The sequence below is a fragment of the Diaphorina citri genome, unplaced genomic scaffold (genome assembly GCF_000475195.1).
Source record: "Diaphorina citri unplaced genomic scaffold, Diaci psyllid genome assembly version 1.1 scaffold1042, whole genome shotgun sequence".
Classification (NCBI taxonomy): domain Eukaryota; kingdom Metazoa; phylum Arthropoda; class Insecta; order Hemiptera; family Psyllidae; genus Diaphorina; species Diaphorina citri.
The window spans coordinates 16,534-29,319 of NW_007378472.1; the positions used below are offsets into that span (position 1 = coordinate 16,534).

The window sequence follows — 12,786 nt, forward strand, 5'->3', positions numbered from 1 at the left end:
AGAGAAGAGGAATGAAGGAGAAAGAGAAGAGGAATGAAGGAGAAAGAGCAGAGGAATGAAGGAGAGAGAGAGAGAGAAGAAGAGACTGAGGGAGAGAGAAGCTCACATGAACATGTCTGAAGAAGAATTCACACAAAGATAGTCGCAAACACCTATTACCTAAAAAAATATACTTCTTAGTGTATATAACATTATGATTCTATGTTGGCACACTATAATAAATCTAAATAAAAAAAATATACTTCTTTTTTTTGTGGAGAGGGGGAAATCTTCAAAAAGACGCCCATTGCAAAAACCTTTGCAATGGGGAGTGTGGGATTGATGTCCGGATACCGGGACATCCATATCTACTTTACCTAACTAGACATGGAATGTTTATTTTCGAAGGGTGAAAATTTCAAGCTCGACAAAATCACGAGATGGTTACAATATATTCCACAGCGCCTATGGGTTTCTAATCTAGGGCCGCAACATCAGGGGCCCATGCCCTTGAGTAAAAAGCCACAGAAAAGGAAGGGCGAATTCTCACCAAAGCCAGCACTAAGAAGATTCCAGTAGAAAGCTGGACCGTCACTAAGTAGGTTCCAGTATTTCTCACCAGGGGCCAGCGCTGTTGGGGCGGGGAGCAAGGGTCAGTAGATTGTATCCGTGGTATACATTGATGGGGAATGTGCAGAAAAGAAGGGCTGTTCTGTAAGAAAACAAACCAATTTATACAATGGAGGAGTTGCAAATGGGTAAAAATTATAAATAAATGGTCGATTCCTATGTAAAAAGTTGGAAAAAATCCAAATCTGAGGTCAAAACTCCGAAGTCCTGTTGGCAGTGTAATTTAAATTCACGACACGATTTTTTTCCGAACGATAAGTGGAAACGTGAATTTACACCCCTCTCATTCTGTTTCAGTGATCGGCAAAGCCAGTAAGCCACGCACCTTCAACCTGTCCACCCTCACCAATGTCCGCACTTTGCATTGGCCACGGATATGGCAATCTTAAACACATTCTTCAAGAAGGAGGATAATCAGCTAATAACCTATAAGAGTGGTGACAGATGTAGTCAGATAGACTTCATCTTAGCTAGAAGGCAACATCTTAAAGAAGTGAGAAACTGTAAGGTAATCAATGGAGAGTCTGTAGCACCGCAGCACAAACTTCTTGTCATCGACACCTCCTTCATGATAACTAGAAAGAAAGTGCGGAAAACCACAACACCCAAGATCAGATGGTGGAAACTGAAGGACCCCTTCTTGAAGATGGAATTCAAACGCCAGGCCGTGAGAGACATTAGCCAATCAGAATGTCAATATCTGTGGTCCAGTTACAAGTCCGTTATTCTGAACGTCGGAGAAAGTGTTCTGGGAATGACATCGGGAAAAGGAAGACCAAAAGATAAAGAGACTTGGTGGTGGAATCAGGAAGTAAAAGAGAAAATCAAGGAAAAGAAGGAAGCTAAAAAGAAGTGGGATAAAACTAATAAACATGAGGATAAGAGAGAATATAAGAGAGCCAAGAAAGAAGCAAAGAGAGCAGTCGCCCAGGCCAAAGCAAAGCAGTTAGCAGAGTTACACAAGGAAATGGAAACACCGGAAGGAGAGAAGAATTTGTACAGATTAGCGAGAGAAAGAGATAAAGCAAGCAAGGATTTCACACATATTAAACAAATCAAAAACAACGAAGGAGTGGTACTTAAAGGAGAGGAAGAAATTAAACATAGATGGAGAGAATACTTTACAACCTTGCTCAATGAAGAAAACTCTAGACGTCTAGACTACCAACCGAAGAAAGCCTGCCAAACCTGGGAATGACAAAGGAGATCGAGAGAAGTGAAGTGTATGAAGCATTGAGAGCAATGAAAAATGGAAAGGCCACGGGCCCAGACAATATACCTGTTGAAGTTTGGAAAAGCCTTGGTGCCGATGGATTAGACCTGCTTCTACCCTTGTTTAATCAAATATTCAAGGAGGAAAAGATGCCAGATGATTGGCGAGAAAGCACCATCGTGCCCATTTATAAGGATAAGGGTGACATCCAGGACTGCGGGAACTACAGAGGCATAAAACTCATGTCACACACTCTGAAGCTGTATGAAAGGATTGTAGACAAAAGATTAAGGAAAGAGACCAGTATTTCTGACAATCAGCTTGGTTTCATGCCCGGGAGGAGCACTATGGATGCTGTTTTTGCCATAAGACAACTGCTCGAGAAGTACCTGGAAAAAGAAAAAGAACTGTACCTTGTTTTTATTGATCTTGAGAAGGCGTACGACCGTGTTCCCCGTGACGAGATATGGCGTTGTTTGCGGATGGCGGGCACTCCGGAGAAGTATGTACGAGTGATACAGGACATGTACGATAAGGCGACCACCCAAATAAGAAGCAGTGCTGGTGTTACAGACCACATCCCTGTGAAAGTCGGACTGCATCAAGGGTCGGCCCTTAGTCCTTACCTGTTTGATGTTATCATGGATGTGTTGACAGAAGGTGTAAGACGTGATGCTCCGTGGTGTATGCTATTTGCGGATGATGTCGTATTGTGCGGGAAGAGTGTGAGGGAAGTCGAACAAGAACTGGACGGATGGCGGAAGGCGTTAGAAGACAAGGGACTCAAGATCAATAGAACCAAGACTGTACAAATGAACTTTGGAGTTGAAACTGCTGAGAAGATCCATCTAGGTGGCGTTGGTTTGAATACCGTAGACAAGTTCAAATATCTCGGATCCACCATTGACAGTAAAGGCGAGCTGGATTGCGAAATAGCCCACCGGATAAACGTGGCGTGGATGAATTGGAAGAAGATGACAGGAGTGTTGTGCGATAGAAGGATGAATGTGAGATTGAAAGGGAAAATACATAAGACGGTTGTCAGCCCTGCCATGATCTATGGTGCCGAGACATGGGCAATGAAGAAGGTACACGAGAAGAGGCTGGAAGTGGCGGAAATGCGTATGTTGAGGTGGAGTCTTGGAGTGACTAGGATGGACAGAATAAGGAATGAAGTGATCAGAGACAAGTTAAAAGTGACTGAAGTTACCAAGAAGATACAAGAACGAAGGTTACAATGGTATGGTCATGTGATGAGAAGGGATGAAGATTATATTGGAAAGAAAGTGAGCAGAATAGAAGTGACAGGACGCAGAGCAAGAGGCAGACCGAAGAAGAAATGGGAGAATTGCGTGAATAAAGATCTTAGTGAGAAGGGATTATCAGTAGATGATGTTCATAACCGAGGCAACTGGAAATTGTTGTCTAAAAATGCCGACCCCACTTGAGTGGGAAAAGGTAAAGAAGAAGAAGAAGAAGAAGAAGAAGAATAAGAAGAAGAAGAAGAAGAAGAAGAAGAAGAAGAAGAAGAAGAATAATTGGGGAACGATATTTTTGACAGTTAAAAATTCCTCCTCCTTTCCTAGGATTTTTTTTTTAATTTTGTTAACAGCTAAACAAATTGTTGGACTACTCTTTTTATAAATTTCCTTTTTTTTTATTATCATTTTCAGAAGTCTGGTAATACGACCAGTAGTACTGCAGGCGCGGGTGGTAGTTACATATCTCTTCAGTCCCTACTCAAATCTCATCAGTCCTCTCGTCCTGTACCCCTCTCACAGGTGAAGAAGGGAGGGGCAGTGTTGTCAAGTGTACAGAGCGTGCCTTCACCTCAACCCCCCCAGTCTGGCAACACTGTAATCACCAGTATGAAGCCGCATAATATTCGAGGTAAGAAACGCGTACACCACACTAGATCCTTATGAATCACTGAAGTTAAATACCTTTGCGCGTGGTTGGTATCCGAATGAGTGACCATTTGGCAATGGTGTGCTGCTGGTCTTTTCCCTTCCCCACTAAGGCTGGGTAAGGTTAATGTAAGGAGGATAGTTTGTCGCTGGTACAACTCATGTCACTAAAAACCAAGTGTCCTCTTTAAGGCCCGTTCAAACTTATGAGTTTCTTCGGATTTTTCCGAGTTTCCTGTTGGCAGTGTAATTTAAATTCACTACACACGACACGATTTTTTTTCCGAACGATAAGTGGAAACGGGAATTTACACCCCTCTCATTCTGTTTCAGTGATCGGCAAAGCCAGTAAGCCACGCACCTTCAACCTGTCCACCCTCACCAATGTCCGCTTCCTCACCTCAACCCCCACCTCCACCCCCTCATCGAATCTCCTACGCGACTTGACGCCCGCACAACTACTCGACGCCCCCATTGACATCATGGATGATTCAGAGGAAGATGTGATCCCCCTGGAAACAACCGTGGTGAATGCAACGCCAAGAAAAATCCCCCCGCAGCAGAGCGTCAAACTGATTCGAATTAACAAGAGTGGAATAAATGTGTCGGGAGGTAATACACCTGTGGCACAGTATCCCAAGGTCAAATACTCGTAGGTTAAGCAACGCTGTGTGTGGTTAGTATCTGGATGAGTGACCGTCTGGAATGCTTTTTTTATAACTTTGTAGATTTGTAGACTACATTATACTCTGATGTGTTAACGTTTATTTTGTAAATATTGTAGTTTGTACGATGAAATTATGAAAAAATAAAGAGTTTATGACCTTGTGTAAATGTAAAGATTTTGATAACTACAACAACAATAACAACTGTAACAATGGAGGTCCTATCGTCCCGAATTCGAAGAGAGAAAGACAGGATAGAAGAAAGCTGGCCTTTCCAAGAACAAACCTTATCTTATGAGAATTAATATCGCATCATTCGGGAATCGTACCCGCGACCTATTGCTTACAAGGCAAGATAAGACAAGACAAGGCAAGACAAGACATGACAAGACAAGACAAGGCAAGACAAGACAAGACAAGACATGATTGTACTCTCCAAGCCAACTAGGCTGGCTGGGGTCGAGTAAATTGGAGATTGGAGTACATCACATGCCTTCAGGCACACTCCATTTGTCGAGTGTTCTAGGTTTTTCTTGCCCGTGGGATCCATTTTTGAAGAACTAGGCCTCTGGTTTTAAGTACTGTAGTAGCGAACGTTTCTTGAACTTCAAATGCTAACATTTTTTTTTCTTTTTTCTTTTTCAGCTATCCAAAGTTAAGAAATCCGACACTAGTCCTCGTAAATCTGTGGAGGAGCTCTCCCCACCCCTCAGTGCCGTACCTCAGAGCATAGGATACATTCGAGCAACTCCCACTGGACGGATCCTCGGCTATTTTCTCCAGGATCATCTCCATGGCTTTCTCGTTCGCCTCGAAATGTCCCGACACTGTGATACATCGCTCCTGGAACGGTAACAAAACGGACGTGAAAATACCGGGATCGGATCAATTATTTTTTATTATTATTGTTTTTTTTTTTCTCAAGACGTTTGACAGGGAGCTGTAACTGCTAAGGTCTTATCGTCCCGAAATCGAAGAGAGAAGGAATAAAATCCGCCACTGGCGGGAATCGAACCCGCGGCCTAGTGCTTACAAGGCAGACGCGCTGCCAACCAAACAAACTAGGCTGGCGAGTATTTATATCCTTTTGAAACTATTCAGAAAATTTTTTGTTGTAAGTAAAAAATGAAGGAAAAAATCGCTTCGTTCGTCATAGGTACTTTTGAACCAACGAGGATTTGAATTACAATTACCTGCCTCGGTGGTGTAGTGGTCCAGGCGCTCGCCTGGTAAACAGGAGGGCGTAGGTTCAATCCCAGCGAAAGCTAACATGGCGTACTCCCCTGATACCTTGGAACATGGAGGGATGAAAAAACAAATAAATTACTATGAAAACACACGTTTTTTTTTCAAAGAGGTTTCATAGAGGGAACTGTAACAACGGAGGTCTTATCCAGAAGTCGAAGAGAGAAGGACAGGATAGGAGAAAGCCAGCCGTTCCGAGAACAAACCATATCTGTTTAGGATGAAGTTCGCCCCGGGCGGGAATCGAACCCGCGACCTAGCGCTTTCATTTTATGGTTCACTATTTTCAATAGAAACATTGTTGATATTGAAAAGGTTCTAGGGTCAATCTACCTTCTCGGATTAAAAAAAAAAAAAAAAAAAAAAAAAAAAAAAAAAAACCAAAAAAAGCCCTTTTAAACGGGTAATTTCCTGAAAAAACTCCATACAATGCACTTTGACACGGATAATTACCTGATAGACAAAGAGAGGATAGGCTGGATGGCGGCTCTTGACTTCCGAGATAATATCCAGATAGGGTAGTGCAGGTTTTACCATGAGAAAGTCCGCACCTTGCGATACGTCACGAGCCTGAAAAGATTAATTTTTTTTTTTTTATAAAAATGTGTTCCTCCGGAGTTAAGAGTTAGTGCTTTTAACCACTTGGCCATAGATGTGAGCGTTTACAACAGTTCGTGCAGAATAGGATAGACCGGGTTTATATTACTAAAAGGAGGTTAAAGAGTAGTTTTCCTCCCGCAGTCTAAACAAGGTCTTGTAAATTTCATAGAGTACAGGGATTGTACTACAATGTATATGTCATATAATCTTTGTTTAAACTGGCCCATACTCTCGTTTCCCAACTAACCCACTGTTTGTAAAGAAAGGTTTCCCTACTGTAATACCGCGATCACCAACACGGCCTTAGCTTAGCAGCTAGTGACGTTAAACCGCTAAAAAGCTAGCCTAGTTAGCTTAGTTGGTAGTGCGTCTGCCTTGTGAGCGCTAGGCCGCGGGTTCGATTCCCGCCCGGGGCGGATTTTATCCTGATCCACAGGATCTATGGCTAAAACCAATTGATGTGGCAGAATTCCTGATACTGCCAACTGCAGAAGGACTTTGATTTCGTTTGACTTGGGCAATAGCTACTACAACAACAATAACAATGGAGGCCCTATCGTGCCGAATTCGAAGAGAGAAAGACAGGATATAATGGTGGGTCCAGACTTGTGCAATGCAACGTGCAATGCAATGAAATTCGTTAGTTTGGACGTGTTTGAGAAAGTTTAGTTGCAGCAAAGTTTTTGAACATTGCAGCAAACGTTTGTGGGTATCCGAGAGGTTGGCGGTTTTCTGGCGAATGTCTTTGATGTGCGTTGCACTAGTTTGGATTGGACGTGTTTGCCAAGCATCGTGCAATGCAATGCAAATGATGTACCTACTATAGGCCATTACTAGTTGAGTATCGGTACAAAAATTCTCGGATACATGAAAAACGTTCGCATTCGTCAGATTTGATTTTACGTGCAACGTGCAATGCAAATGCTTTGCACGTTGCATTGCACAAGTCTGGACCCACCATAAGAAAGCTGGCCTTTCCAAGAACAAACCTTATCTTTTGAGAATTAATATCGCATCATTCGGGAATCGTACCCGCGACCTATTACAAACAACCGCGACCTATTACAAACAAGACAAGACAAGACAAGACAAGACAAGACAAGACAAGACGAGACGAGACGAGACGAGACAAGACATGATTGTACTCTCCAAGCCAACTAGGCTGGCTGGGGTCATCACATGCCTTCAGGCACACTCCATTTGTCTAGTGTTCTAGGTTTTTCTTGCCCGTGGGATCCATTTTTGAAGAACTAGGCCTCTGGTTTTAAGTAGTGAATTGTGCCTTGTCCCGACTAGCCAAAGTAGCGAACGTTTCTTGTGACTTCAAATGCTAACATTTTGTTTTGTTTTTTTTTTTTTTTTTTTTTTTTTTTTTTTTTTTTTTTTTCTTTCCAAAATTATAACTTTGTAGATTTGTAGACTACATTATACTCTGATGTGTTAAAGTTTATTTTGTAAATATTGTAGTTTGTACGATGAAATTATGAAAAAATAAAGAGTTTATGACCTTGTGTAAATGTAAAGATTTTGATATTTATTTTGTTTCTCATAGAATTATCTAGGGTTTTTTTGGTCATATTTTTTTTTTTCAACTTTAGTTATTGTTGAGATGGATAGAGGGAGAAGAAGAAAAAAACAATGGTTAAAATATTTATGAAAACAAAAGTGGTTGATAACATTTGTATTTAATAAAAATATTTCATATTGCAAAGATTTACAATTTTGTAAGTACACAACGCCAGCCGATAAACTAAAAATTAACAATCGAAATCGACAATAAGACAACAATCGAAATTAAAGTACAATAGAAATGCAAGGGACACGGAAATTTTTCGATAGTTTATTTTTTTTTTTTATTTATTTATTTTTTTTTTTTTACACCATACCTATTGAAACCAGGTAGGTGACGAACTTTGTTCTAAACATAACAAGGACAGGAGAAACGAACCGTTCCGAGAACGAACCTGTTTAGGATAAAGTTCACCCCGGACGGGAATCGAACCCGCCAGCAACTCCTTAGGGTTAACTTTTCACACCGCGTCATCAGTTGTTTTTCTTTTAACCCCTTTATGTTCGTCGGGGCACGCATGATCTCATTTATCTTCTCTTAGCCACTCTAGAACTCGGGGCGTGTAATAGGAGATGATCACATCTGCTCCACCTCGTCTCAAACAGGTTAATGTCTCCATGAGGGCCCGTTTCAGGTCGAGAGCCCCCGCCTGGGCTGCAAATGCTAACATGGCGTACTCCCCTGATACCTTGGAACATAAAACAGGGATGAAAAAACAAATAAATTACTATGAAAACACACATTTTTGAAAGAGGTTTCATAGAGGGAACTGTAACAACGGAGGTCTTATCCAGAAGTCGAAAAGAGAAGGACAGGATAGGAGAAAGCCAGCCGTTCCGAGAACGAACCTTATTTGTATAGGATAAAGTTCGCCCCGGGCGGGAATCGAACCCGCGACCTAGCGCTTTCATTTTATGGTTCACTATTTTCGATGGAAACAACATTGTTGATATTGAAAAAATTCTAGGGTCAATCTACCTTCTCGGATTAAAAAAAAAAAAAAAAAAAAAAAAAAAAAAAAAACCTCCATACAATGCACTTTGACACGGATAATTACCTGATAGACAAAGAGAGGATAGGCTGGATGGCGGCTCTTGACTTCCGAGATAATATCCAGATAGGGTAGTGCAGGTTTTACCATGAGAAAGTCCGCACCTTGCGATACGTCACGAGCCTGAAAGCGGTCAGTATTGTGATTTGGTACATATACTTTCTTGTTTTTGGTACACATGTAGGTAAGTATCGTGAAAAGAATCTATCTATAGAGAGAATAGAAAGTAAAAATATGTGGTTGAATAAAGGACGTATCTTACCTTAACTTCTTCGCATCTTACACATACAAACTGATGTTTACTAGGCGTTATAGAAGCTATTTTAATTCCTTCTACATGCATTAGAGTCTTGGTCAGTCCACTTTCCAACGAGAGCGAGTCCACACGACACATAACGCACACTGAAACATGAAATAAGGAGTGAGTCATTATAAAAATAAAGAACTATTCTTTTCAGTCAACTCAATCAAACAATCCATAATGGTTCCATCATGGGACGGGTCGATGTACGAAGCCTCTCCACCAATTTCTATCCTGGTATCTCTGCTCTTTCATTAGAACGGAAAATGAAAATTGAATTTTCGAACTTGAATTGAATTGAAAATTGAATTTACAGTTATTTTTTCGGAGTTTTGACCTCAGATTTGGATTTTTCACATCTTTTTAGATAGGAATCGACTATTTATTAATAATTTTTACTCATGGGCAACTGCTCCATTTCCTTGTTTTCTTTCAGTGAACTACTCAGTCATAATGAGTCAGATTTGAAAAGAGTGAGTCATAAGAAAAAATCTCTGTCAGTCAATGATTCCCTAACTCGCCAGCCTAGTTACTAGTACGCCTGCCTTGTAAGCGCTAGGCCGAGGATTCGATTCCCGCCCCGGGGCTGATTTTATCCTAAACAGATAATGTTAGTTCTGGGAACGACTAACTTCCTCCTATCCTGTCTTTCTTCTCTCTTCGATTTCGGGACGATAAGACCATAGTAGTTACAGTTCCCTCTATCAAACCTCTAAAAAAAAGAAGGAAAAAGAACTAGATACCTGATTAAAAGTGAATCTTACCCATTTGATCTGAGATATAGAACAAATTAACATTGGTTAAATGTACGCTAGACACCAGACTACCCAAGTAGCTAGGTTTCGACTCGACTTTCAATATAGGACTAGGCGGTTTGAGCTTGTTGAATTTGTTACTGCTCTCCCTGTACTGCTTGGCACAACTGAAAATGAATCAGAAATGGAGGAGTTGCAATTGGGAAAATATTATTAATAAATGATCGATCCCTACATAAAAAGTTGTGAAAAATCCGAATCTGAGGTCAACACTCCGAAAAAGTAACTTTAAAAGGTCGAAAATGTTCTTCTTCTTCATCTAAAAATAAAGTTTGGAATTGAACTGTAGGAGATCTTATCATCCCGAAGAGATTAGGACAGGATAGGAGAAAGTCAGCCGTTTCCAGAACGAAACTTTCTGTTTTGATCTTTTGAATATACTTTGCCCCAAGCTGGAATTGCACCCGCGATATAGCAAGGTAGAAGTCGCCATTTTACCTGCATCTGAGAAAGCCTTAGATATGTCTGCTAATCGTTTCAATGTTTTCTCATAATGGATGCTGCCATCTTCATTGAAGATCGCACAGTGCCCGTGACTTGTATACCCACATAGACACACCTGGAAATTAGAAACAAAGTAGATTAATGGATTAGCCAGCCTAGTTGGCTGGCACAGTGCCCGTGACTTGTATACCCACATAGACACACCTGGAAATTAGAAACAAAGTAGATTAATGGATTAGCCAGCCTAGTTGGCTTGGAGGGTAGCGCGTCTGTCTTGTAAGCGCTAGGTCGCAGGTTCGATTAACGCTCTGGGCGGATTTTATCCTAAACAGAAAAGGTTCATTCTCGGAACGACTGGCTTTCTCTTGTCCTGTCGTCCTTCTCCTTTCGCTTTTAGGAGGATAAGACCTTGGGAATTAGAGTTTGCTCTATCCAACCCTCTTGGCAAAAAAGATTTTTCAAACGGTGTGTCCATTCACCAGATTGTTTAACTTCAGTGTTTTCCAGTTGGCTAGAAATCTAGCTAATATAAGCTAACTTAACTTCAGTTATCCATTTATTTTGTTATGAAATAGGTAACTACAAAACTTATCCTAAATATATACAGCCCCTTGTGTAACTGACTGACTGACTCACTCATACTAATTCTAACCCACTTCTAGATGTGCTAGTAACCTTTATATGATACAATGGATACACGTTCCGGTTTCCTGACTGACTCACTCATACTAATTCTAACCCACTTCTAGATGTGCTAGTAACCTTTATATGATACAATGGATACACGTTCCGGTTTCGATCTTATCCGGCTCGAGTTTCGTCCATAACTTTATAACCGAGAGTTTCATAACTTTATAACCTAGGATGTTTAATATAAACATATTTAATAATAATCCATTTATTTTTCCTTATATACCTATACTGGAAATTCTCTGCACACCTGGCCTTTGATGCTTAGTGTGCAAATTACTTTTTAGTCTTTTTACCTATTTTGATTTTTGCAATGTTGCTCCATCTAATTGGTTGCTAGGGACGCACATTCTGTTGCTATGGATCACGCCGCGTTTACACGATGCTTTATTCGAACGACAAAATCAGTGGCGTACAGATACCTAGCTGATTTGGAAATTTTATTACACATTTCCTTTTGCGAGATCTGAGATGATTATACAGGGTGCTTTATAAAGTCTTTCCAAGGCCCGGTTTCTCCGAATCAGCTCATGGCCGGGGCCACAGTCAGTGTTTAAACGCTTTAACTCTTGAATTAAGCAATCAAATTGCGCGTTCAATCAAAACGTGGTTTACGCGTTTTGGTTCAATTTTCAAACAGATAACCGTTTTTGAAACGACTGGCTTTCTCTTACCCCGTCTTCCTTCGCACATTTCCCCTGTATTAAACCTCTAAAATTGCCAGCCTAGTTAGCCTAGTTGGTAGTGCGTCTGCCTTGTAAGCGCTAGGCCGCGGGTTCGATTCCCGCCCGGGGCGGATTTTATTCTGATAGGATAATATTCGTTCTCGGAACGGCTGGCTTTCTCCTCTCTTCGATTTCGGGACGATAAGACCATAGCAGTTATCCCTCTGTCAAACCTCTTCAAAAAAAAAAAAAAACCTCTAAAAAAATCCAAGAAATGTGTGCGGCCGCAACATATAGACCCTTGCAGAAAAAAATTTAATTTTCTGCTTTGGTCGGTACTATGGTGAGTGCTCCTAAATTAAAATGGACGCAATAGTCCTAAATTAAAATGGACGCGGCACACAAGGGATCAGGAAGAGACCGCCTTAACATGGTGAGTGCTCCGTTGAGGACGCTTCTATTCATTAACATGGTTTGTTTATTTTCTCTTGGGTCGGTACTAGGCAAGGGTCGATGGTCGGTTCTCCGTTGTGGACGTACCCATTTTTCCTGCCATAAAATCGCGGCCGACATTTATTAACCACTTTATGGCATTTCTTCGGCCCCTTTTTCAGGTCAGAAATTTCAATTTAAATACCTACCTCTCTTTTTTTAATCTCGCCGGGAATTGAACCCTGGTCTCTCGTTTGTAGTCCAATGAAAGGACCACTAGGTAGGTACGTGAAGGAAGTCGACTAAAGAAATAAAAATTTAGATATAGGTACACAGTTAATTTAATATAATGGGATTTTTTAATTATTATTTTTATTTCTAGTACAATAAATACTAATATACGTGACAAGTCAAAATAAATTTTATCGCTAATATGTTACTATGGTACAAAAAATGTATAAAAAAAACGTAGTAAAATTTAAATAAAAAATAATACCTAAAAGTTTCTCTTGTTCGCCAAATTTGCATTTATATAACTAGGAAAATAGGTACCTATTTATTAAAAGAGCACACAGAGTA

General features: G+C 40.7%; 2 protein-coding genes across 2 annotated transcripts in view; one reads left to right on the top strand and one right to left on the bottom strand.

Annotated features, from left to right (window-relative positions):
• The first annotated feature begins 985 nt into the window (after nt 1-985).
• LOC103513890 lies at nt 986-1,807 on the top strand. Its single transcript, XM_008478743.1, has one exon. The coding sequence runs from the start codon at nt 986-988 to the stop codon at nt 1,805-1,807; it is 822 nt and encodes a 273-aa protein (XP_008476965.1).
• Nucleotides 1,808-7,881: 6,074 nt separating this feature from the next.
• LOC103513891 (delta-aminolevulinic acid dehydratase) overlaps nt 7,882-12,786 on the bottom strand; it is a 9,151-nt gene continuing 4,246 nt past the window's right edge. Inside the window, exons 4-5 of the mRNA XM_026826987.1 lie at nt 8,867-8,983; nt 7,882-8,497 (exon numbers count right to left, since the gene is read on the bottom strand). Of these exons, the coding sequence (XP_026682788.1) occupies nt 8,333-8,497; nt 8,867-8,983 (282 nt within the window). The 3' untranslated portion in view covers nt 7,882-8,332. The remainder of the gene's footprint in view (nt 8,498-8,866; nt 8,984-12,786) is intronic.

Bases quoted from the DNA above. Each gene is read 5' to 3' on its own strand.
- LOC103513890 (XM_008478743.1), top strand. From the start codon at position 986: ATGGCAATCTTAAACACATTCTTCAAGAAGGAGGATAATCAGCTAATA.